This window comes from Capsaspora owczarzaki (assembly GCF_000151315.2).
Source record: "Capsaspora owczarzaki ATCC 30864 unplaced genomic scaffold supercont2.2, whole genome shotgun sequence".
NCBI lineage: Eukaryota > Filasterea > Ministeriida > Capsasporidae > Capsaspora > Capsaspora owczarzaki.
In genome coordinates, this window is record NW_011887293.1 from 1,668,766 (window position 1) to 1,690,713 (window position 21,948).

Genomic DNA, 21,948 nt, shown 5'->3' on the forward strand with positions numbered 1-21,948 from the left:
TCGAGTCATGCTATGCTGCTTCTAAATCCGTCTTGTTCCATTCCATGCATGATCAGTCTTCATCTTGCTTTGAAAACACCACACACACACAATGGCAACTGAACGTTTCCTCTTCACTTCCGAGTCTGTCGGCGAGGGTCACCCCGGTACGCCAACCCCACACCGCTCTTTCTCTCGCGCCATCCTCCTCCTCCGACACTGTGCTCTTTTTCTCTTTCTCTCTCTCTGAGACTTGCATCCACTGCTGCTGTTTCGCCTCATCCTTCGACCTGCTTTCTTCATCCACGTGGAGGGAGAACTTTGTCCTTTTTTTTTTTCTTTTTTTTTTTTCAAAAGTCACGCCTTTTTCGTCCCTCTCTTGTTCGTTTGTCTCGCTTTCAGGACGCTTTGTTCGTTTGCCACACTCTGACGCACTCGTGCGCTTCCACACTCAAGCACCACCATCCTGCTGCTTGAGCTGGCTTCGGTGCTCTGTGCTATGCGAACAAACCTGATTTTGAGATCTTTTTGTTTTCTTTTTTTTTTTTCCCTTCGCCTTTTGCCGCTCCTTTTCGGCTCTTTTTTTTTGCGAATTTGTCCATTCCTCCCCCACTCGACGCCTGCTGTCATCTTCGTCTGCACTTTGAATGTTCGTTCGTGGCTCCACTTTCGACATCCGCAACAGTGAAAAACGGACAAAATCATAAAAATCGGAAAAACGCGTGAGGATTCGTGACTTTGCATTTTTTTTTCTTTTTTTTTTCTTTTTTCCACACTGTGATTGAAGCCGTTTTTGATTTTTTTTTTCTTTTTTTGATGATGGCATGACATCACATCCAATGTGGATGCTGCTTCTCTCTCCCCTCTTCTCTCTCGATCTCTGCACTGAGTCGCCCTCCTCAGAAATAGCAAAAAGAGGCCTCTCAGTCTGAACAGAGACGGCAAAAAAAGAGCGGCAAGCAAAAAAAAAAAAAAAAAAAAAAAAAGGATGCATTTTGAATGGCTGACAATGACGGCTTTTTCTTTTTCCTTTTTTTTTTGCTTTTTTTTTTTTTTTTTTTTTTTTTTTGCTTTTGTTTCCATCACATGCAATCACTCTGTTTCCCCTCTCTTTGTTCCTCTTCTTCTTCCTCTGCCATCACTGTACGATAGTCAACTTTCACTGCTCAATGACCATTGAGATTGAGGATCGTTTTGTGAATTTTGCTCTTCTTCAATCCTTCGTCTTTCAAAACTGAAAACGCACACGTGTTGCCACGCGTTCTCGTTTCCCATTCACTCTGAAGTCCGCTCAACAATGACTCTAGTCAAGAAATGCAATGGTCTCACTTTTTTCTTTTTCTTGGTGACCCAAACCCTTTGACTCGACAGACAAGATCTGCGACCAGGTCTCGGACGCCATCCTCGACGCCTGCCTCGCTCAGGACCCCGACTCGAAGGTCGGCTGCGAGACCGCCTCCAAGACTGGCATGATCATGGCCTTTGGCGAGATCACCTCGAAGGCTGTCCTCGACTACCAGAAGATCATCCGCGGCGTCATTGAGAAGATTGGCTACGACAGCAGCGACAAGGGCTTTGACTACAAGACCTGCAACGTGCTCGTCGCCGTCGAGCAGCAGAGCCCCGACATTGCCCAGGGTGTCCACATCAACCGCGCCCTCGAGGACATTGGCGCTGGCGACCAGGGCATCATGTTTGGCTATGCCACCGACGAGACCCCCGAGTTCATGCCCCTCACCCTCTCGCTCGCCCACAAGCTCAACGCCCGCCTCTCCGAGTGCCGCCGCAACAGCCAGATGCCCTACCTCCGCCCCGACACCAAGACCCAGGTCACCGTCGAGTACGAGAAGCACGCCGACGGCACCCTCGAGCCCCTCCGCGTCCACACCATTGTCATCTCCACCCAGCACGCTGAGGATGTCTCCAACGACACCATCCGCGCCGACCTCCACGAGAAGGTCATCAAGTCCGTCGTCCCCGCCAAGTACCTCGACGACAAGACCATCTACCACCTCCAGCCCTCTGGCCGCTTTGTTATCGGCGGTCCCCAAGGCGATGCTGGTCTGACTGGCCGCAAGATTATCGTCGACAGCTATGGTGGCTGGGGCGCTCACGGTGGTGGCGCCTTCTCTGGCAAGGACTTCTCCAAGGTCGATCGCTCGGCTGCCTACGCTGCCCGCTGGATTGCCAAGTCGATGGTCGCCGCCGGCCTCGCCAAGCGCCTCCTCGTCCAGGTGTCCTACGCCATCGGTGTTGCCAAGCCCCTGTCCGTCTTTGTTGATGCCTACGGCACCAGCAAAAAGTCGCACGCTGAGCTTGTCGAGATTATTAACAAGAACTTTGACCTCCGCCCCGGCTTTATCGTCCGCGACCTCGACCTCAAGAAGCCCATCTACCAGAACACTGCTTGCTACGGCCACTTTGGCCGCCCCGAGTTCACCTGGGAGCAACCCAAGAAGCTTGATTTCTAAAAAAGCTTATTTTGTTATCTGCCGCTTTTCTGCTGTCTTGTTGACGAGTTAATCTCTTCCGTTGATGGGCTTGAACGAGCAACACCCCCCTTTTGATGTTATTCTTTTGCGCCTCGATTAAACGACCTTCATTTTTTTTAAAACAAAGAATCGAAACGAAAGTGTTCTTGGGCCATGCCACAATCAAAAAGAGAATGAGGAGAAATGGTGAACGAATCGGGATGTGCGCGCTCCTTTGTGTTGTTGCACCATATCCCAGTGATTTATTGCATGTCATTCTTTTGCGCTATTTTAGTCATGCATCACTCTTTCTTGGTTTTGTTGTTTTCTGTTTCGTGGTTTGCTTTTTTGTTGGTCGAAACAATGTCGGAACTGCAGCAGTTGCCAACCTGCACTCCAGTTGACGTTACCAAGTAATGACAGTACAACGACAGTGCTCTATTCTTGTAGTACTACTTAAACCATCTTCTTTCTTGTTGACTTTTGTCCATGTCAATCACAAAAAGCGCTTTTGACTGAACCCGCATTGCTTGTGGACAGATTGCCGACTCGTGACGGGTTTACTGTGCGCGTCGCCATCCGCAGCGACCTGCAGGCCGTCCGCTCAGTCGTCAACAGTGTGCGTAGTGATGAGCAACTTTCGACTTTTTGCATTGCGCCGTTCGAGGGTGGCTTGTTGGCGAAGCGAAGCTGACCAAAGTCAAACAACAAAAACCGCTCGCAAACCAAACTGTCCCTGTCCCTGTCCTCCCCCCCCCCTCAAACTGCTTCGTGCTGTACTGATTTTTGTTCCCTTGCTGTAGTAGGCTTATAGCGTCGAGAGAGACTCGGACGAGTTCAAATTCAAGCACACGGAGCGATTCACCAACGACGAAGAGCCGCTGTCGCACATGTACTTTGGCAACCAACCGCCGCCCGGTCACAAAGGTACAAAGCACTCATCAGTGGCAAGCAAACAAAAGACGAAGAAAAAAGCCGAGAGACTCTTCCTACAAATCTGAATTTTTGATCGCCGCAGGAGCATTTCTCGTATTGATCAAGCAAGAATCACAGCGGGTGGTCGGCTGCATCCACATTGAATCCGACGAGACAAACCCTGACACGACAGCCCAGTTCGGCCCGCTGGCGGTCGATCCAGCATTGCAAGGCCAAGGTCTAGGAACGTACTTGGTTCGAGTCGCTGAAAGTGTCGCCCAGCAGTGGGGATGCACCCATTTAGGGCTGCGCACCGCCAATGTTCGCACCGATTTGCTGCAATTCTACCCTCGCCTCGGCTTCCAGCTCGTTGGTACAGCGCCGTTCGTGCAGGTGGAGCGCATCACGCGGCCTGTCCACTTTATTCTCATGAGCAAAGCGTTGGGCGGGTGATTTGCGTTTTGTTTGTAATGGAACAACATCATACATTGTGCAGCACCACCCCGTCTTTTGGTTTTGGAATTCACAAAATGGAAAGCGAATGAAAACGACGAAAGGCAACGCAAAAAAAAAAACTTCAGCTACCCAACGAGAGAGAGAGAGATCCTCCCGACATGAGCGTTCAAGAGCAAACTTCGGCAAACACATCACGCAGCCCAAGCAAGTGGTCTTCGTTGATCGAGTTGCACGCAATGCTCCAGGTATTCTCCCAGTCGACCGCAATGCACGTCTTGATGTGGCTGACTTTGGCGCGGATTTCCTGGTCGGACACGGTCGAGATGGTTTCGGCCATGTCGAGAATGCCGCGCCGCACAAAGGACAGCTCGTCTTCGGTGAGCGAGTAGCCACAGCACAGCTCGATGGACGAGCGCAGCCGGCCCAGATTCGTGTCGGTGAGTTTAACCTCGCCCTTGCGCCAGCCCCGCAGCTCGACCAGAAAGTTCCGGACGTTCGTCTTGTACGCATCGAGTGCTGCGGCGAAATTTCGGGGATCAAGGCAAGTCACCATTTGGTCGATGGCGCAGAGATCGGCTTCTGGACCGCTGTGATCAACGACAAGAACATTGTTGGGATTGCCTTCATTGTCCCAAACGCACGGGAAGCGATCCCAGTTATTAATCCACATGTCGAACGTGACAACGCGACCGAGGGCCTCGAGCAGCTCTTTGCCACGAGGGCTGAGAGGCTGATCGACCGACACTGTCGTCACCTGGCTAATATCTTCTGCGTCAGCAGGCAGAGCCGCGTTGGAACTCGTGTTATTGCTGCTGTGGCTGTTGCTGTTGCTGTTGCTGCTGCTAATGTTATTGCTGCTGCTGCGAGGGCTGCCACTAGGACTGCCACTGCTCAGGTCAATCGGCTGCGGTGCCGCACCCGCGTCGGTAATCACCGCGGTCGTGTTCACCTCAGTCACACGGACATTGTCGCCATGGAACAGACGCTTCATGTCAGCAGCAGTCATCGACTCGACCGACGAGCCCGGCACAAACTCCATGACAATGAGAAACGGCCGCGAAGCCGACTTTTCGAGTCCTGCGTGCGCAACCGGATCGAGGTATTTGCGAATGGCCTGCTGGATGGCCACATGCTCGTTACTTCCCAGATCGACAACGCGCATCCACGGCACTCGGATGGCATCGGCACCCAGCAGTGCGGCGAGATGGAAGGCGAGAAACTCTTGCGGGGTGGTTTGCGAACCCTTGACCACGACGACGCTCTTGTCCGGGAATTGGATAAAGTAAACGCCGCCGGCACCTGCATGGGACAGGCCCAGTGCAGATGCAGTGCTCCAGGGGACTGGCTTGGCCTCGAGCAGGGACACGTCACTTTCCGCGGTTGCGTTCGAAGTGCGATTCTGGCTGAATTGGCTCGTCAATGCGAACGGCGTTGCATCAGCAAAGTCAATCCGCGGGACCTGCGACGCGACCGTCTCGACGGCGGCCCACTTGCGCACCTTGGCCTGCTTGCTGTGCTCGATCGTCTTGCTCAGCCACTGCGGGTCGGCCTTGTTCACTTGCACCATGCCAGAATCAGCCCGTCCGCCGACAACCAGCTTGGCCCGCGCCTCCTCGTCCAGCACCGGCGGCTTGGGCGGCAGTGGCGCGTGCTTGTACTTGATCCCAGGACCGGATGGCGGGACAAACATTGGCGGTGGCGGCGGTGGTGCTGCGGGCCCGGTCATCATAGTCGTAGAACTAGTCGTACTAGTCGTAGTCGTCGATTCTGAGCCAATCTGCGCCATTTTGGCTTGCTGTCGAAATTATTGTCGCAAAATCTGCACTGCTCTCTCTTCTGATTCGGGACTTTTGATAACAGATGTTTCTTACTTTGAACAAAAAAAAAACAGCAGCAGCTCAGAAGGAGACAAGCTCAGAGCTGAGATGAGAGTGAATGAACGTTTCAATGGAAGATTGAATGAAAAAGCACTCTTGGTACAGTACTTGCTGGGGTCTGGAACGTGATTTCGTATGACGGGGTTGATATCGCACCGCTTATAGTCGCATGTTGATCTGGGATTCGGGTCAGTGAGTAGGGGTGAGGAGGTTTCAGATTGGAAGGACGCGCTCTGTTGGAACAGCAGATACGTGCTGTACTCTGCTAATATTACAGTATTGTAGTTTTTCATTTATCTGTTTCCAAACTCAATGCTACTCTGTCTCAGTCTTTTTTATTATTGCTTCACTCAAATTTTGTTCGCGATGGATGCAAAATCTCGCCAAACAGCTCTGAAAGCATCTCCTCGAGTACGAACAAACCCAACCCTATATTGTAGAAGTTGAGACTTGAATATGTCGACTTGCGCATCCGAATCCAACGAAAGCGATGGCAGAGCGAAGGGGGACGTTTGGATTGTAGGATTGGGAAGAACGTTACGTAACTTAACCAATGACCTCACTTTGAATCATCCATTGAATAACCTGCACTCCTTTCCACTAAAGATATGATACTTGACCAACATAAGAATACTGACGATGATGATGTTACGATGTTGGTAGATGCTGATGTGCGTTGGACTGCCTGGGAGCGGCAAGTCAACCTTCTCGCAGCAACTCGAGCAGTGCACCGGTCAGGACACGATCGGGTGGGTCCGTGCGTCCCAAGATGATCTCAAGTCCCGCGATGCTTGCGAAGCACTGGTCGTTCGAACATTGCTCAAGCAAGGAAGCACGGCGAGGCTGGTGCTTGACCGAGCTTGCGTTGATCCCGAAGAGCGGTGAGTGCGCACAGTCTCAGATTTGGTTTTGAGCAAAAAGGGCAAAAGGGGGAAAAGGGGGCAAAGAAAATCCTCCGCTCTGCTCATCTCCAATCTCCAAGCAATGTGAAGCAATGTGAATGAGTGATTATGTGGTGCGTCGTCGACTTCAACTGGTTTGCATCACTCAACCAAATCTCTCATTCTGTGCCTTGTCAGAGCAATTTGGCTGAACATCGCTCAACGACCAAAGACAGCGACTGCCGTGTTTTTCGATATTCCGGCACAAATTTGCAAGGAACGCGTTAGTTTGCGGAAAGACCATCCAACGATTCGTTTTGGCGGCGGGCAGCGAGTTGTGGACGAGCTTGCGAAAAAGCTGATTCCTCCAGCCAAAGGTAACAGTATTCACACATGTTGGGGTTTGAATCGCTCGGGTCGGAACACATGCCTGCGATTGATTTGCTCACTGGTCGTACCGGCCTGCACGAATTTGTTGTTGGATTTGCTGCACAGCGGAAGGGTTTGCCGAAATCGTTACCATTCGTAGCTTGGAAGACATGAACGCTCTTCTCGTTCGTTTCGGTGCAACTCCAATCGCGTTGAGCAAGCTTGAAGCCAGTAGCACATCCGACGACGGCGAGACAGACGAGTATGACAACGGAGACGACGCGAGCTCCGACGCCGTCGTGCCAGCTGCCTCTGCTGCATCCAGCGCGCCCGAATCACAACTTGCTGCCAAAGCCATGCCTGTGCCAGCTACTGGAAAAGGAAAGTCGGCTGCCCGCTCACACGACGCCAATTCAGAGGCAACCCACGCTCAGACCCTGGAAAACTTTCACAAGTTCCCCCGCACGTACCACTTGTTTGATGCGGGTGGCTCGGGGGTTGCCCGCGATGACTTGGTCATGGACGGGAAAGAGCCTCGGCGATTCTTTGATGGCAAAACGATCATTGCTCTCGAGGAGAAGGTGGACGGAGCCAACCTGGGCATTTCGATTGACCCTGAGCGAGGCGTGCTCTGTCAGAATCGAGCGCACTATGTCAATTCAGCGACGCACAAGCAGTTTGCCACGCTGGACACTTGGATCCAGGCGCATGAGGCCGAGTTGCGCGAAATTCTCGAGCCAGGCCGCCACATCCTGTTTGGCGAGTGGCTGTACGCCATGCACTCGATTCACTACACCCGCTTGCCGTCCTACTTTATTGCTTTTGACATTTTCGATGTAAAGGAGCAAAAGTTCTACTCGCGGCGGCGTCGAGACGCCTTTCTTCAGGCCACGACCATCCCGATTGTCCGACTGGTCGCCGAGCGCACATTCAAGTCCAAGGACGAAATCAAGACGCTGCTCATGACCACTCGCTCTCAGTATCACGACGGAAATGTGGAGGGTCTGTACATGCGCATCGACAACGACGTCCCACAACAACAGCAAGGGGCCGCATCTGCCTCGTCATCAAAGATCGCAGACACGGACTGCTGGAATGTTGGGCGATGCAAGGTGGTTCGGCCAGATTTTATCCAAGGCATCACCGAGCAATGGACGCGGAAAACGTTTGTCAAGAACATGGTCGAGTACTGAGATTGTGTTGTGGCTTGAAATCAAAAATGTGAAAATGCAAACCAAAAAAACCAAAGTTGTTGTTGTGCATTTTTCCGATAACGTGCTCGCATACAGGCACACGCACACACACAACCAACGGCAACAACAACAACAAAAACAACAATAAACACACATCAGCATAGACGAGGCAACCGCAGGGTTCACACTCTGAAATCACTTTTTCAAAAACCGACGAGGAAGCGTTCCGAACGCAGACGCGGCCGTCTCCTTCTTGGGTGCCTTGGCTCCAACAAGGCGATCGTCCATGGCTTCGTTGAAGCTATCCGAGCGCCGAATCTGATTGCCGCCCTCTGTCGATCCAGTCGTGTCCAGACTGCCGTTGCTGCCTGCATTGCCTGTGGCAGCAGCACCGCTCGCCGACATGCCACCACCCGACATTGCCATCCAAGCAGCGGCGTTGGCTGAAACCATGGAGGAGAGAGCGCCGCCGCCAGCTGAGCCGATCGATCCGGTTTCAGACGACTCGGAACCTCCGCGCTGGTGACTCAGCGGAACATTCAAGGGAGTTGCGATCGGCGGAGTGCTCGACTCCTTGTTCTCGCCCAGACGAATGTTGGCTGTGATTTCCTGCTTGATGAGCTGCATCCACGTCTTCTTGTCTTCCGGAGATCTGCGAAATGGAGCAAACGAGGTGAGTTCAGTCCAAAGTAGCTAGTTTCGACATTCGGAGCGCAGACACTTACTTGGAGTACATCAGGTAGTTGGTGCGAGACGGCTTGCCTTGCTTGAGAGATCCCATATCCACCAACTCCCAAATGTTGCGGTCCTCTGAAAGAGCAATTTGCACAAAAAAAACAGAAACAAAAAAACAGAAACAAGAACAATGAGCGCTAAAAGCCACCGCAAATCTCAGCTCAACCTCACCTTCAGTGTCCTGAAGCGAACGAATCAGCATGGACTTGATGGGCACTTGGCCAAAGTAGCGATAGGCAGGCTTCATGCCCTTCTTGCCCTTGTTCTTGTTGCGAGCAAACAGCACCGCTTTCGAGAACAAGAACAGCTCCACGTCCTTCTTCTTGGTAGTAGACTCGTTGGGATCGATGCGCATGATTTCGCCGCAGTGCAAAACCTCGCCCAGTTCAGAGATTTCAGGACCCTAGGATCATCCCATGCTCGAGTGAGAGGAAGCAGTAAAGCGAAAAACACGAAAAGCAGAACAGCCTTTCATTCGGCTAGTCTTGTCCCCATGTCACCCCCCCCCCCTCGGCGACCATCAAACAGAAACCAAGCACAAGGAAAACATCCACTTACATCCCACTCGTCACCCCGCAGATGGGTAGCTTGGTCGACCGTCTCCTGGCGACGCTTGCGCTCGTTGATCATGTTGGCAACCTCAATCATGCCAGCCATGGCTTTGGTCAGGGCCAGGGCGCGTGGGTCCGGGCCTGCAAGCGGGGTCTTGACAACCTCGCCTTCCTTGGGAGCGGGCTTGCCGTTGTCGCCGCTGGGTTTGGAGTTCTCGTCATCCATGTTGCTGAACTTGAGCAGCTCGCGCATGAGCAGCGGATACTTGAGGATGCGCTGGATTGGCTTGATCAGGAAGGAATCCAGCTTCAGAGACTGCTCATTGCTGGGATTGCACTGGGCCAAAAAGTCTGCCAGATTCTGGTCTCCGTCATGCAGGACCGACAGGACCTCTGCAGCACGCGGGTGATTCGAGCAGTAGTCTGCATACAGTTTAAACCCTTCCATATGATCCTGGAAGACATCGCCGTAGCATGGCTTGAGGGATTCGCCCTGTTTTCGAAAACAAACCAGTTTTAAAAAAATGAGAAACAACCAACAACAAGAAGCAGACGCACCACCAGAATAGCAGCTGCTCCCAGTCTCTGTTGGGCCACTCGCCCCAACGAAACACACAACACAACATACTTCAAACAGCTGCTCTTGGCGCTCAAACTCAAGGGAAGCCTCGAGGTCGGCAAGGAACTTGGTGTGGAAGGATCGGATCTTGTACGTGTTGCACTCGACGGTGAAAATCTCGGGTGCGCTCAGAACCGTGGCGGACTTGAGGGGCTCGAGGTACATGTCAATCATCTGGTTGAGGTCGGCGAGATACTTGCGCTCCGTGTTGATAATCTCCATCACGACATTGTCGCGCATCTCGGCCTTGCTCATCTTGGCCTTCTTGCCTGCGTTGGCGACGCGGGTGATGAGCTGGCTGAGCTCGCTCACCGTGCGCTGCAAAGCTGCCACAACGACCTCGGGGTCCGTGTCCGTCTCCAGCGAGGCCAGCGGCGCAGCGGCCGATTGGGAAGACGCAAGGGCGACCTTGATGGTTGCTGACGCTGCGGGGACAGAGGGAATGACCATCGCCTTGATCATCTGCTGCTCAAAGTCAAGCTGGCGAGTGACGGGGGGCGGGAAGACGAGTTGCTTGATTTGCTCGTCCGTGAGGGCGATGCGCTTGGCAGCACTAATGTTGCCAAGCAGGTTGCTACTCGACCCAGAGCCCGACGCTGGAGCAGTCGAGGCCACCGGCTGCTTGGAGCGGACTTGCAGAGTAATCTTGGCGTTATCCTTCATCAGCGCCATGATAAAGTCCAGCGACTTGGTGCGAACGTCAATGCCGTTGACCTCCCACAGCTCGTCGTTCGCAAACAGCTGCTCCGAGCGAATGGCAGCGCCGCCAGGCGCCAGGCGCGAGATTGTGGGCACCTTGGCCTTCAGGCCGATATCGGCAATCTTGATAAAGAGGCCGAACGAATCCTTGGCGTCCTTGACAAGTTCGATCGACCGAGTGTACTTTTTGCACACTTCGACTTCCATCGTGTTGAACGAGACGATGAGCGCCGTAAGCGGTGGCTCGACGACTTTACCCTTGGCATCAACGTACTTGAGGAAGAGGTCGTTGCTGTCAATCTTGCGCTTCTTGCTGATGGTCTCGAGAAAGTCAAACACCTTGGTTTCGGGCGAGATTGGCAGGGTGGTCTTCTCCTTGGCGAACGACAGAATGGCCTTGATGAAAGTCTGGCCGGAGGTCTTCGGCCCTGGCTTTGAAAGGGAAGGAGAGCGAGCTCGTTTGCCTTGGGCTACTTCGCCAGCCGAGGTCTCGTCACTCGGGTTGACAGGGGCCAGGAAGCTCGTGGCCGATTGCGTCGTCGCGAGACCGCCAGACACGCGAGCGGGGACGGGCGAGCCGATGGAGGGATCGCTCGAAGTCGGGGAGGGAAGATCCACGCTCGAGGATCGTTGAATCTCACCTCGAATGAGCTTGGCAATGGAGCTGGACGAGCCGATGCTGACAAACTTGCCATCACCTCCAGCAGAGGTTGCGGTCGGAGTAATGGTGCCAGGACCGGTGGGTGTGGCAGCGGGAGCCGCAGCTGGCGCGGTGAAGGACGACATGCGCTGGATGGAGCGGGACGTGGGGAGGGAGGACTTGCCGCTTGACGACGACGCTCCCGGCTGGTACTCGGCCTCGGCGGCCGCGGTGGCCGCAGCCACATTGTTGTACAGGCCACTCTCGACGCTGTTGTAGGCGTGCAGCAAGACCGGAGTCACTGCGGCAATGCGCATGACCGTCTGGTGCGTGGGTTTGGAAATCGAATTGAGCAGTGTGGAAGGCAGGGGCAGGGGCTGTGCCGTGAACGCTGCCTCGTAGCAGCGAAGCCTGTACAGATCGAGCGAGAGCGTCTCGATGATGCGCTCGTTCATGCGGATGCGCTGGTTGGTGGCCTCCTTGGTGAGATCGTCCATGTAGAAGGAAATGTTAAACTCGGGACCCTTTCCACGCTTTTCCTCAGCGTCAACCTTTTGTGAGATGTCGTGGATGGAGGTACGCAGAGTCTCGACCGCGCGGATGCGATCGGTGGCTTTCGTCAAGTGCAGACCGGCAGCCAGGTGAATGGCATTGATCCACTCGTTAATTTCCTTGACCGACTCGGACGAAAAGGAGCAGAGCTGACCATCGCCAGTGCTGATGGTGAACGATGCCTCGCGGCGAGAAGCATCCACGGTATCGAGGTTGACAACGCAGTGGTCGAGCAACAGAATGTGGTTGGGCGGCGTCGTCTCGTTGAGCGCGTCCTTCTCCTCCACCTTGTAGCACAAGAGGCGCGCGCCACGAAGCATGCACAAGAACTTTTTCGAGCCCTTGAACAACGGAGTCACCTGAGCCTTGGCTGCGGTCATGCGACGCTCTTCCAGGAAGCCGAGCTTGAGGACGGCGTTCGGGTCGAGGGGCGTGGCGGCGGCGTCGGGGTTGGGAGACGGTGCGGCAGAACCCCCCGCCGCCGCCGCGTGCTGTGCTGGCGTGGTGAGCGTCAGGTTGGACGGTTTGGCACCGCGACCAGTCGACGAGGCAGGCTCGGCCGCTGGCTGGGGCTGTTTGGTCTGCGCGGATGGCGGAGTTTCCACCAAGACCGACGCGCGCTTTGGCGCGGTGGGCGGTGGGACTTTGGCGGTGGCAGCAGGAGCAGAAGTAGTAGGAGTAGCAGCAGGAGCAGCAGCAGGAGCAGCGGCAGCGGCGGCAGTAGCAGCGGCAGCGGTCGCAGCAACCGGTGGCTCGGGAAGTGACGCGGCGGTCGGAGCGACAGACGGCTGGCGTCCGTGCGCAATAAGAATGGCCGAGACGGTCTTGCCGTCCTTCAGGTCCTGGTAGAATGTACCCAGCGCGTCAGCATGGGAGGCTTGGACAAAGTTGAAGCCGACGGTGGCGCCGTTGGCATCGCGCCAGGTGACAAAGCAGTCCGACGCCTTCTTCATGCTCATGTCCTCGGCAATCTTGCAGTCGACAATGACCTTGTCGCCATCGGCCTGCGCGACCAGGCGCAGGTACGCTTCGGTCGCTGCGGTTGCTGGCTCTTCCATGACGCCAATGTAGCACAGGCTGTCCGACGCGGGCTGCCACACCAGTCCGCCGCCGACATTCGACAGGATGTTGACCTGCGCCAGCTCTCTACAACAAGCAAGATCCAAGTTAGAAGGAAGCGGTGCCATCGCTTGGTGATGATGATGATGTTGTTGTTGTTTGTTATGAGTGAGTTTTGTGTTTTATCGCTTCCGACTGGCTTCTCCAACCTCGCAGTCAGTCATTCAGTCAGTCTGTCTGAAGTGTGTCTGTCTCTCTGTCTGAAGTGTGACTGTTGTTGGAGTGACGGCAGCGACAACAAAGATGCAAAAAAAGAAGCAAATCGTTCGGCTGTTTGAAAAATAAATAAAAAATAAATAAAAAATAAATAAAAATAAATAAAAATATAAAAACCGCATTGGAAGATAGTGGCGGTTCGACTCATCACTCAGTCACTCAGACCAGTCACTCAGTCATTCAGTTAGTCATTCAGTTTATCGTTCAGTTAGTCGTTCGGCCGGGGGGGGGTCGCTCTGCTGCAAGGTGGGGACGGGCGATTTGGCCAAACAAAGAAAGGGGTTTGTTGGAGTTTCAAATTCTGCGTTTTGGTAGCGTTGTTGGTCGATTTGTTAGCAAGTTTAGTAGCGACAAACCTGAATAAAAACACGTCCGCCATAGGAAAAAAAAAAGATGAAAACAAAAAGACTGAGTTTTGAGATTTTTTTATTGCGTTTGTGATCACTGTGATCGAGAGGACCAAACAGTCAAATCCGTCCAATCCAACCTGTAAAATTTCACACCAAATCGAACCATTCACACGAGATGAGCGAGCAAATTTCCAGGAATTGGCCGCTTTGGCAAAACTGTTGTCTGAGGTCGCCATCGATCCATCAGCGAGTCGCTGCTTGACCAATCCACCATCCAATAATTCCCACAACTGCCTCACCACTTGGACTTCTGGAGAGTCTCAGTATTTTGACCAGCCAATTTCCATTCTTCCCATTTTGGATTCGTGCAGTTCTCAAATTTCATTCATTCCCATCCAAATTCAATGCTGTCGGCCACTTTGTCTGCACGCACTCTGCTGCCTTCGCTGCTGCCCGCGCTCTCCGCGGCGCCCGCCATGTCCTGTAACGCATTGCACATACCTTCCCATGCACTCTTCCGTCGCTCTCCGCGCTTTACGCAATCGCTGAAACCCCACGTATTCCAAGCCATTGATGGAAAGATTGTTGATTTTGAAAATGTTTTGTTTACTTCCGACTGTTCCGGCGTTATAGATTCCGCCTCTGCCAAGCGCATCAAGGTCGACAAGCCTGTCGTCGAGCTTGACGGTGACGAAATGACCCGCGTCATCTGGGAAAACATCCGCGAGAAGGTAACCAAACGGCGAGCAAAAAAACGACCAACCCTCCATGAATTACAATCAAAATCACATAAAATTTGCGCTTTGTGGATGATTTTGAACTGTTTTTTTGTAATCACGAATTTTGAAATCAAGAGCGGGTTTGTGCGTATGAGTGTGGAGTGAGTCTGTATGAGTGTGTGAGTGTGAGTGAGTGGAGCGTTGCGTTTTTGAGTGTGAACGCATGGTCTATTGAAATTGTTCGCTCGTTTGTGGCCAGCTGGTTGACTGGCTGGCTGGCTGATCATTGTGCACTGACCTCGCTGTGTGCTGCATTGTTGCTTGTTGGATGACTTGCTTTTGGGTTGGCTTGGGTTGGCTTGCGTTGCGTTGGGGACTGAACGTTGCTTCTTTGCATCATTACAGCTGATCAAGCCCTACCTCGACATCCCGATCGAGTACTACGACCTCGGCCTGCCCCACCGCGACCAGACGAACGATCAGGTCACGATCGACGCCGCCAACGCCATCCTCAAGCACAACGTCGGCATCAAGTGCGCCACCATCACTCCCGACGAGGCCCGTGTCAAAGGCAAGCCAAGAAAGCCCAAGCCAATTCTCTCCCAATGCAACTGCCACTCAGCCACATGGAAAACCTGACAAAAAGTTCCCCAAAAACGACGCACTCTCGATCATTTTGCAATGCCCATTGACTTGTGACTGTCTGCTTGCTCTGTAGAGTTCAAGCTCAAGAAGATGTGGAAGTCGCCCAACGGCACCATCCGCAACATTCTCGGCGGCACGGTCTTCCGCGAGCCCATCATCTGCCCGAACATCCCGCGCCTCGTGCCGAGCTGGACCAAGCCGATCATTATTGGTCGTCACGCGTTCGGTGACCAGGTGAGAGCCGAGAGAACGCAAGGGAGGAAGCAAAAGGGGGGCGCGGAGAGATAAGATGGAAGCGTGCGCGTTTTGCTGTGACCCCTTCAACGCACAACCCCTCACCATCACCGTCACCATCACCACCAACATGGTCGAACATGTCTAATTTTTCTCGTTTCATTTTGTTGTGCCTGGCTTTGGGTCCACCGCAGTACAAGGCGACCGATTTCGTCGTCAACCAGCCCGGCAAGCTCGAGATGGTCTTCACTGAGGCGAACGGCAAGGTCACCAAGCACCACGTCTTTGACTTTAAGGCTCCTGGTGTTGCCATGGGCATGTACAACACTGACGAGTCCATCACTGGCTTTGCGCGCTCGTGCTTCCAAGTTGCGCTCAACAAGAAGTGGCCGCTCTACCTCAGCACCAAGAACACCATCCTCAAGCAGTACGATGGTCGTTTCAAGGACATTTTTGAGGAGATTTATCAAAAGTAACCGGAAACAAAGTCCAGCCGTTGCTGTTGCTGTTGCTGCTTCTTTGTGGCGTCTCGTCTCACTTGTCTACCTCTGCCATCCAACTTAGGGAGTTCAAGGCGCAGTTCGACGCCGCCAAGATCTGGTATGAGCACCGTCTGATTGATGACATGGTTGCTTTCTGCCTCAAGTCGGATGGCGCGTTCGTCTGGGCTGCCAAGAACTACGACGGCGATGTGCAGTCCGACACGCTTGCCCAAGGCTACGGCTCCCTTGGTCTGATGACTTCGGTGCTTGTCTGCCCTGACGGCAAGACCATTGAAGCTGAGGCTGCTCACGGCACGGTGACGCGCCACTTCCGCATGCACCAGCAGGTTAGGGGCGCAGAAATGTTGCTACCCCGTGTCTCATGGCGAGGCGTCGATACTGGGAGGGTTTCTAACATTCTGCAATTTGCTTGGTTTCCCCCCCCCCCTTCAGGGCAAGCCCACCTCCACCAACCCGATTGCTTCCATCTTTGCTTGGACCCGCGGCCTCGAGCATCGCGCCAAGCTCGACAACAACCCTGCTCTCGCCGGGTTTGCTCAACGTCTCGAAAACGAGTGCGTTGAAATGGTCAAGGCGGGTGCCATGACCAAGGATTTGGCTGGTTGCATTTACGGATTGAACAGGTGAGTTTGTTTTGAATTGTGCTGCGATTCCTGGAAATGACTTTGATGTGGTTTCCATCCAAACCAACTCATCCGTTTTCCGCTGCAGTGTTCAACCCAACCAGTACCTCCTGACGGAAGACTTCCTTGCCCAGCTCAAGACGCGCATGGACAAGCATTTCAAGCACTAAAAAAAAAACCATTGTTCGTTGCTTTTGTGTGCAGAAAGGACCGAGTTCATCATCTCCTTTCTCTTTTTTGTTGGTGGTGACTGTTTCATTTGTTCAGTGTTGCACAGAAATAGATCAAAACCCCACAATTTGAAAATACATTCATTGGTTGTGTGCTTTCTTCGTGCTCTACAATTCATCGCGTTCCGAAGATGGCATTTGAACTTTGTCTCCCTGACGCGGCATCTGATGGGAGCCTACAAATACTTGCTCTTGCCGTGGTGCCGCGTGCGGCTTGCGCGTCTTGGAGCACTCATCGACCGTGTAATTGTCACAGTCTGCCTTGTTGGCCGCGTACTCGGGAAATGCGCTAAAACCTTGCTTGCCAATCGCAATACGCGCGCATCGGATGCTTTGCGACGCAATCATCAAGTCATTGCAGGCGACTTGACACTCTGTGCGAGTCAATCACGACACGTTCGTTCGTTCAGCAGCGAGGATTGCGAAGCATCCCCCAAATTTTCTCCTACACCAAAAACCGCCATCATCGCACAAAACAAAAAAACCATCAACTGCAGTTTCTGTGTCTTCCTTACGATTGCCAGGAGTGTCGACGGGTATGACATCTCGAACATTGTTGCCGGTGGATGCGCCAAACTGAGTGCTGCACCACTGGGACTCGGCCATTCCGAACAGTCCCCAGCGCGTCTGCGGGCCCTTCGATCGGTCTTGCAGCGACGGGTCGAATCCAGATGCGTGTTGTGCAATGCACTGCGTGTGGGGTGGATTGGGGGGGGTGAGAGGGTCTGAGGTGAGTCAGATTCTCGACGACCGATTGATCCCACTCACTCGTATGCAACGTTTACCGTGAGTTTTGCAATGTCCTTTGCGGAGAAGGTGCCAATGTTGTGCAAGTGAGCGACCACTGCGCACTTGGACAGCGCGAACGCCGGTCGAGCGACCAGCAGCGCAATGCAGCCGACCAGCAGCAGTAAACTTGAAGCAGACTTTCGCACCATTCCAAGCAACGACGACTGACCCCCCTTTTGCCCTTTTGTGCGACTGTTGAACAAATCACAACAGAGATGGTGAGAAGAGACATCTATTTCCAAATCCAAAGCATGAGCGGCAGCTTCAAAATCAAAAAGCTTCAACATCACAATTTGCAGCAAAACAAAAAAAATCTCAAAAAAATCAAAACTCAGTTCTCCTTTTTTTTTTTTTTTTTTTTTTTCTTTTTTTTTTTTTTTAATTTTTGGATTTATTGATGGCTGCTGCTTTATCGTCGGCCGATGGGTCGTCGTCGCCCGCGTCTGCCTTTGCCGCCGAGCCGTTCATGCGACTGCAGGTGCGGATGCTTGTGATGAGCTTTTGCTCCTGTCCCTTCGTCCCCCCCCTTCCTTGCATCCTCGCTTTGGCTCTTCGATGGCCATCTGCTTCAGTGTTGTTCTTGATTTTGATTTTTTTTTTTTTTTTTGTCTCCTGCTGTCAGTCTCTCGCGTCTCGCTTTGTTCCTTACTCAACATCCCTTTTTTTTTCTGTTTTTGCTTTTGGCTCTTTCTTGCTTGTTTCTTTTGCTTGGCAGACGGCGCTCAAGAAGGAAAAGCTCTTTGTGACGGCTGAAAAGCAAGCCATCCGAGATTTGTTTGTGGACATTAACGACTCCACCGTAAGGCTGGCTTGGCTCACTTGACTTCACCTCGGATGCATCGACTACATACATGAGACAAAATGGCATGAAATGCCTGCATCAACCATTTTTTGCTTCTCGGTTGTGCGATGGCCTCGCTCTTTGGTGTCTAATCTCACTCTCACAATCTCTCCTCTCTCTCCCGCCCCCTCTCTCTCTCTCTCATTCTCTCCCATAGTCAAAGCTCCTGCAACTTTCGTGGACAACACAGCGCTTGCAACGCTACCTCGAGCTGCTTGTAAACAATCGCATGTCTCTCGACGCGTTTTCGCGCACCAAGGACATTCTTGAACGCGCCAAATTGGTGATGGCGCACTCCAAAGTCGGCCCCCACAGCTCCAACTATGAGCAGATGGTCCGCTTTCTTGTGGAGCACCCGCGCTTGCTTGCGGGCATGCTCATGCTGTCGGCCTCGTCGGGCACCATTGCCACCGTGTCTGGCACTGCGCCTGCCCCTTCTTCTTCGGCAGTGGCGACTCCGCTGTCGCCCTCCACTGTCAACGGCTTGCTGATCAACCAGTCGTCGCAAGGTGCGCTTTCGTCGACAGGCACCTCCATGCTATTCACGCCTGCCGGGGGCGCCAGCTCTCCGACAACAGCGCCATCGCCGACTGCTGCCTCCGCGAGCTCGTCCACCTGGAATCTCGATACAGAAAGCATGTTGCATGGCATTCTGTTCGGCTTGTATGGAAACTTTTTCCTTCCGGAGCAAGAACTGTCGGTTTTGACCATTATGCAGGTGAGTTAGCCCAAACCACATTGCAAATGTACACACATCACTCCACTCACGCTTCTCTCTCTCTCTCTCTCTCTCTCTCTCTCTTTCTCTCTCTCTCTCTCTCTCTCTCTCTCTCTCTCTCTCTCTCTCTCTCTCTCTCTCTCTCTCTCTCTCTCTCTCTCTCTCTCTCTCTTTTTGGCTCCGACCCGCTGTTCATAGTCTGTGCTCGAAGACCACTTTGGGCTCCGACCCGCTGTTCATAGTCTGTGCTCGAAGACCACCTCGCCAAGAGTGAGAACAAGCTCACCTGCATGCGCCACAACTCAACGTTGACGAAAATGTTCACCCTCTATGCTCGGTACGACGCAACCCAAACAATTTTGGCTTTGGCGCACTGCCCATGCTCCCTTGGTTCGTACATCCGACTCAGTTAAACAATCTCTTGTTGTAGATCGTATGCTGGTGGAAAACTCTACTTGATGGCGGCTTTGGCTGAGCCAATCCTGGCTGTCCTCGCGGATGACGCGTTGGATTTGGAAATCGAGCCGGTCAAAGTGTTCTTGTCGCTGACCGATGCCAACAGGCAACTCGTCTTGGAGCAGTTGCTCGAGCGCCAAGTCGCAGAGGGCAAAGTTTCCCCGTTGCTGCAGGTGGAGGGTCGACTGAAACTCGACCATGTGCCGACGAGTGACGAGCTCGTTTCCTTGCCTCTGATGAAGGCCACACTGAACGTCGTGTACGACAAGCTCATCGAGTTGTGTGTGCTCTTTGTTGACTCTTGCACGCGCACACTGGCCAGCATGCCATACGGCATCAAATGGTTTTGCAAGCAGGCCGCCCGCGTTGCCCGCGCTGCCCCGACTAAATCTGCGCAACCGCTCACGCAGCTCGATGTGTACTCCTTGTTGGGAGATCTCGTCTTTCTGCGCTTTATCAATCCTGCGATCGTGACACCAGAACCGTTTGGAATCGTCAACACTCCCATCTCGACAACCGCTCGTCGCAACCTCACGCTGATCGCCAAGGTCTTGCACGGAGTTGCCCGTGGGACGCACACCCAGCAGCAACGCGAGTCGTACATGGTTCCGTTGCGCGACCGCCTGCAACAAGTGCAGATTGGCACCTTTTTCGATGCTCTTGTCAACGTCGGAGACATTGCAGACTGTCTGCAATACGTGCCAAACTCTGTCACGCACAAGGGCCGCAAGAAGACAGCCTTGCTCACGTTGAAAGAGCTGTACGCTATTCAGTCGTACGCAGTGGCCTTGCAACAGCAGCAGCTATTAGCGCAGGATGGCGCTGCAACCACGGGCGCTGCGGCTGCCGCCAAGAGCAACCCGTTCGCAAAGTGGAACTTGAACGCGGCCGAAGCCACAGAGCTACAACGCCTGTTGAAACGGCTGCCAACGCCTCCTCCACCGCCGCCATCGTCGTCGTCCGCGGCTGCTGGCTCGAGCAAAGTGCCGAGTCCCTCGGGCGGGCAAGAGTCCCTGCCGTCCCCGAGCGCGCTGGCCGTGCTGGTGGATGGCGAAGAAGTCGAGTCGGAAGTGTTGGTGCTATCGATCGATCGCAACCCGGAAATGGCCCTGATGACCGAGTCCGAGGTGATGGCCCTGCACCAGCAGCCGGCCGCCAATGTGGCATCGCCCCCGCAAGCAGAATTGCTGCTGGCGGATGAGCGCAAGAAGCTGCGCATTGTGCTTTGCAGCATTGACTTTAGCTACCAGTGGCGACAACGCACCATGCTGGATATTTTCGAAGCCGAGCTGGTGGAGGCCCAAGCCCTCAGCAACCGCTCCCTCGCTTCGCACATTCAAGAAACGCTGCGTTGCTTGCGACGGCTCCCTGCAGAACACACGACCAACAATTGCCAGGCGCTCATCTCGCTGCTGCAGACCGACTACAAGACTCGCTCCAAGTACGTGTCCTACCTCGTTGAGAACAAGCAGCAGCTGCTCGTGACGCAAGACCAGCTCAAGCGCCAAATGGACCGGATGGCTCGGGATCGCAGCGTGTGCGCAGAGCAGTTCAAGACAGTCAAGATTCGCAAGTTCCTCGAGAAGCGCGAGCCCGACATTGCGCAGTTTGTTCTCCGCTTCCAAATGACTGAGATGATTGACGAAAAGGCTGCTCTCGTCAACTTGTACCTTCGAGAGACCCTGCAAGCCATCACTGGTGATCCGCTGTTTGAAGGCATGTCCGAAGCCGAGCTCGAGGAGGCGCAGTCGGCCACCGAAAAACACTTTATGTGCAGGATTTACTTTTGGGGCTTCTGGCCGAACGGCCTTGTCGATATCGAGCGCGACAAGGTGTTTACGTCCTTCATCGCCTCCATGGCGCCCTACGTCACGGTGGATCACGAAAGCCTGCAAATTCCGCGACAGCATCAGTCGGAGGCGCCTTGGCCTTCGGCTCAAAAAGAGCTGCTTCGCATTAACGCCTTCAAGGCGCCTGGTGACAAGCTCAATTGCATTGTTCAATGCTGCAAGACAATCATCGACTTGATTCAAATGTCGGGCAAGCCCGCTGGTGCGGACGACTTTTTCCCCGGTAAGCGGCAGTTGACGTCATTCGGCGGACTGTGTTTTTTTGTTTTTGTTTTCGTCTTCTTTTGACTCACCTCGCTTTGCTTGCGTCCATTGACCGCTTTGGCTTCATCCTTCCTTGTCACCCGTGCGCTTGCAGTGCTGGTGTATGTCATCATTCAGGTCAATCCGCCTTCGATGCTTTCGACAATGCAGTACATTCGCTACTTTTACGAGTCTCGCGCCAAGGGTGAAGGTTCTTATTGGTGGTCGCAGTTCACCATTGCAATCGAGTTTATCAAGACGATGGAAGACAAGCGTGGCAAGAAGCCCAACAAGTAGATGTATCCTTTTCGTTGCGCCAATCTTTTTTTTTTCTCTCTCTCTCTCTCTCTCTTTTGATTTTTGCATGTTTCAATGCCAATCATCTGTGCTGGGCACGGAGGGGTTTGCGGTGTTTGGGTGTGTGTCTGTGTGCGTGTATGTGTACTGTTTGTGAATTCATTGATGGTCTTTGTGC

At 53.4% G+C, this 21,948-nt stretch overlaps 8 protein-coding genes across 8 annotated transcripts; 5 read left to right on the top strand and 3 right to left on the bottom strand.

Moving 5' to 3' along the window:
- Positions 1 to 20: 20 nt before the first annotated feature.
- Positions 21 to 2,578, top strand: CAOG_01700 (methionine adenosyltransferase). The gene is made up of 2 exons (XM_004364511.2): positions 21 to 146; positions 1,351 to 2,578. Exons 1-2 carry the CDS (start codon positions 92 to 94, stop codon positions 2,448 to 2,450), a joined length of 1,155 nt encoding a protein of 384 aa, XP_004364568.1. The 5' UTR covers positions 21 to 91; the 3' UTR covers positions 2,451 to 2,578.
- Positions 2,579 to 2,765: 187 nt separating this feature from the next.
- CAOG_01701 (hypothetical protein) lies at positions 2,766 to 3,866 on the top strand. Its single transcript, XM_004364512.2, has 4 exons — positions 2,766 to 2,863; positions 2,991 to 3,069; positions 3,257 to 3,377; positions 3,469 to 3,866. The coding sequence occupies exons 1-4, from the start codon at positions 2,814 to 2,816 to the stop codon at positions 3,816 to 3,818; spliced, it is 600 nt and encodes a 199-aa protein (XP_004364569.1). The 5' UTR covers positions 2,766 to 2,813; the 3' UTR covers positions 3,819 to 3,866.
- Positions 3,809 to 5,635, bottom strand: CAOG_01702 (hypothetical protein). Its single transcript, XM_004364513.2, has one exon. The coding sequence runs from the start codon at positions 5,605 to 5,607 to the stop codon at positions 3,988 to 3,990; it is 1,620 nt and encodes a 539-aa protein (XP_004364570.1). The 5' UTR covers positions 5,608 to 5,635; the 3' UTR covers positions 3,809 to 3,987.
- Positions 5,636 to 6,041: 406 nt separating this feature from the next.
- CAOG_01703 (DNA ligase III) lies at positions 6,042 to 8,301 on the top strand. Its single transcript, XM_004364514.2, has 4 exons — positions 6,042 to 6,109; positions 6,362 to 6,579; positions 6,778 to 6,956; positions 7,075 to 8,301. Exons 1-4 carry the CDS (start codon positions 6,065 to 6,067, stop codon positions 8,139 to 8,141), a joined length of 1,509 nt encoding a protein of 502 aa, XP_004364571.2. The 5' UTR covers positions 6,042 to 6,064; the 3' UTR covers positions 8,142 to 8,301.
- CAOG_01704 (hypothetical protein) lies at positions 8,192 to 13,666 on the bottom strand. The gene is made up of 6 exons (XM_004364515.2): positions 13,629 to 13,666; positions 10,056 to 13,083; positions 9,435 to 9,920; positions 9,048 to 9,279; positions 8,867 to 8,951; positions 8,192 to 8,793 (listed from the first exon to the last, which is right to left on the bottom strand). Exons 1-6 carry the CDS (start codon positions 13,649 to 13,651, stop codon positions 8,337 to 8,339), a joined length of 4,311 nt encoding a protein of 1,436 aa, XP_004364572.2. The 5' UTR covers positions 13,652 to 13,666; the 3' UTR covers positions 8,192 to 8,336.
- Positions 13,667 to 13,989: 323 nt separating this feature from the next.
- Positions 13,990 to 16,672, top strand: CAOG_08541 (isocitrate dehydrogenase). Its single transcript, XM_011271821.1, has 8 exons — positions 13,990 to 14,105; positions 14,256 to 14,353; positions 14,747 to 14,912; positions 15,060 to 15,220; positions 15,415 to 15,692; positions 15,785 to 16,049; positions 16,156 to 16,346; positions 16,435 to 16,672. The coding sequence occupies exons 1-8, from the start codon at positions 14,027 to 14,029 to the stop codon at positions 16,514 to 16,516; spliced, it is 1,320 nt and encodes a 439-aa protein (XP_011270123.1). The 5' UTR covers positions 13,990 to 14,026; the 3' UTR covers positions 16,517 to 16,672.
- CAOG_01707 (hypothetical protein) lies at positions 16,547 to 17,522 on the bottom strand. Its single transcript, XM_004364518.2, has 3 exons — positions 17,362 to 17,522; positions 17,092 to 17,266; positions 16,547 to 16,950 (listed from the first exon to the last, which is right to left on the bottom strand). The coding sequence occupies exons 1-3, from the start codon at positions 17,512 to 17,514 to the stop codon at positions 16,685 to 16,687; spliced, it is 594 nt and encodes a 197-aa protein (XP_004364575.1). The 5' UTR covers positions 17,515 to 17,522; the 3' UTR covers positions 16,547 to 16,684.
- A 239-nt stretch (positions 17,523 to 17,761) lies between these two features.
- On the top strand, positions 17,762 to 21,837 carry CAOG_01708 (hypothetical protein; the record flags this gene model as incomplete). Its single annotated transcript, XM_004364519.2, has 6 exons — positions 17,762 to 17,843; positions 18,081 to 18,164; positions 18,364 to 18,924; positions 19,167 to 19,261; positions 19,355 to 21,453; positions 21,589 to 21,837. Coding segments are annotated over 6 exons (3,103 nt in total), but the record flags the coding sequence as incomplete, so codon positions are not given.
- Positions 21,838 to 21,948: the final 111 nt, after the last annotated feature.

Bases quoted from the DNA above. Each gene is read 5' to 3' on its own strand.
- CAOG_01703 (XM_004364514.2), top strand. From the start codon at position 6,065: ATGGATGCAAAATCTCGCCAAACAGCTCTGAAAGCATCTCCTCGA. The intron at 6,110-6,361 runs GTACGAACAAAC...CGATGTTGGTAG, and splicing joins CTCTGAAAGCATCTCCTCGA to ATGCTGATGTGCGTTGGACT. The intron at 6,580-6,777 runs GTGAGTGCGCAC...GTGCCTTGTCAG, and splicing joins TGCGTTGATCCCGAAGAGCG to AGCAATTTGGCTGAACATCG.
- CAOG_08541 (XM_011271821.1), top strand. From the start codon at position 14,027: ATGCTGTCGGCCACTTTGTCTGCACGCACTCTGCTGCCTTCGCTGCTG. The intron at 14,913-15,059 runs GCAAGCCAAGAA...CTTGCTCTGTAG, and splicing joins CGACGAGGCCCGTGTCAAAG to AGTTCAAGCTCAAGAAGATG. The intron at 16,347-16,434 runs GTGAGTTTGTTT...TTTCCGCTGCAG, and splicing joins TGCATTTACGGATTGAACAG to TGTTCAACCCAACCAGTACC.
- CAOG_01700 (XM_004364511.2), top strand. From the start codon at position 92: ATGGCAACTGAACGTTTCCTCTTCACTTCCGAGTCTGTCGGCGAGGGT. The intron at 147-1,350 runs GTACGCCAACCC...TTGACTCGACAG, and splicing joins TGTCGGCGAGGGTCACCCCG to ACAAGATCTGCGACCAGGTC.
- CAOG_01702 (XM_004364513.2), bottom strand. From the start codon at position 5,607: ATGGCGCAGATTGGCTCAGAATCGACGACTACGACTAGTACGACTAGT.
- CAOG_01707 (XM_004364518.2), bottom strand. From the start codon at position 17,514: ATGGTGCGAAAGTCTGCTTCAAGTTTACTGCTGCTGGTCGGCTGCATT. The intron at 17,267-17,361 runs GTAAACGTTGCA...CCCCACACGCAG, and splicing joins AGGACATTGCAAAACTCACG to TGCATTGCACAACACGCATC. The intron at 16,951-17,091 runs GTAAGGAAGACA...TGACTCGCACAG, and splicing joins CGTCGACACTCCTGGCAATC to AGTGTCAAGTCGCCTGCAAT.
- CAOG_01704 (XM_004364515.2), bottom strand. From the start codon at position 13,651: ATGGCGGACGTGTTTTTATTCAG. The intron at 9,280-9,434 runs GTAAGTGGATGT...GGATGATCCTAG, and splicing joins TGCGGGGTGACGAGTGGGAT to GGTCCTGAAATCTCTGAACT. The intron at 8,794-8,866 runs GTAAGTGTCTGC...TCCATTTCGCAG, and splicing joins AACTACCTGATGTACTCCAA to ATCTCCGGAAGACAAGAAGA.
- CAOG_01701 (XM_004364512.2), top strand. From the start codon at position 2,814: ATGTCGGAACTGCAGCAGTTGCCAACCTGCACTCCAGTTGACGTTACC. The intron at 2,864-2,990 runs GTAATGACAGTA...GCTTGTGGACAG, and splicing joins ACTCCAGTTGACGTTACCAA to ATTGCCGACTCGTGACGGGT. The intron at 3,378-3,468 runs GTACAAAGCACT...TGATCGCCGCAG, and splicing joins ACCGCCGCCCGGTCACAAAG to GAGCATTTCTCGTATTGATC.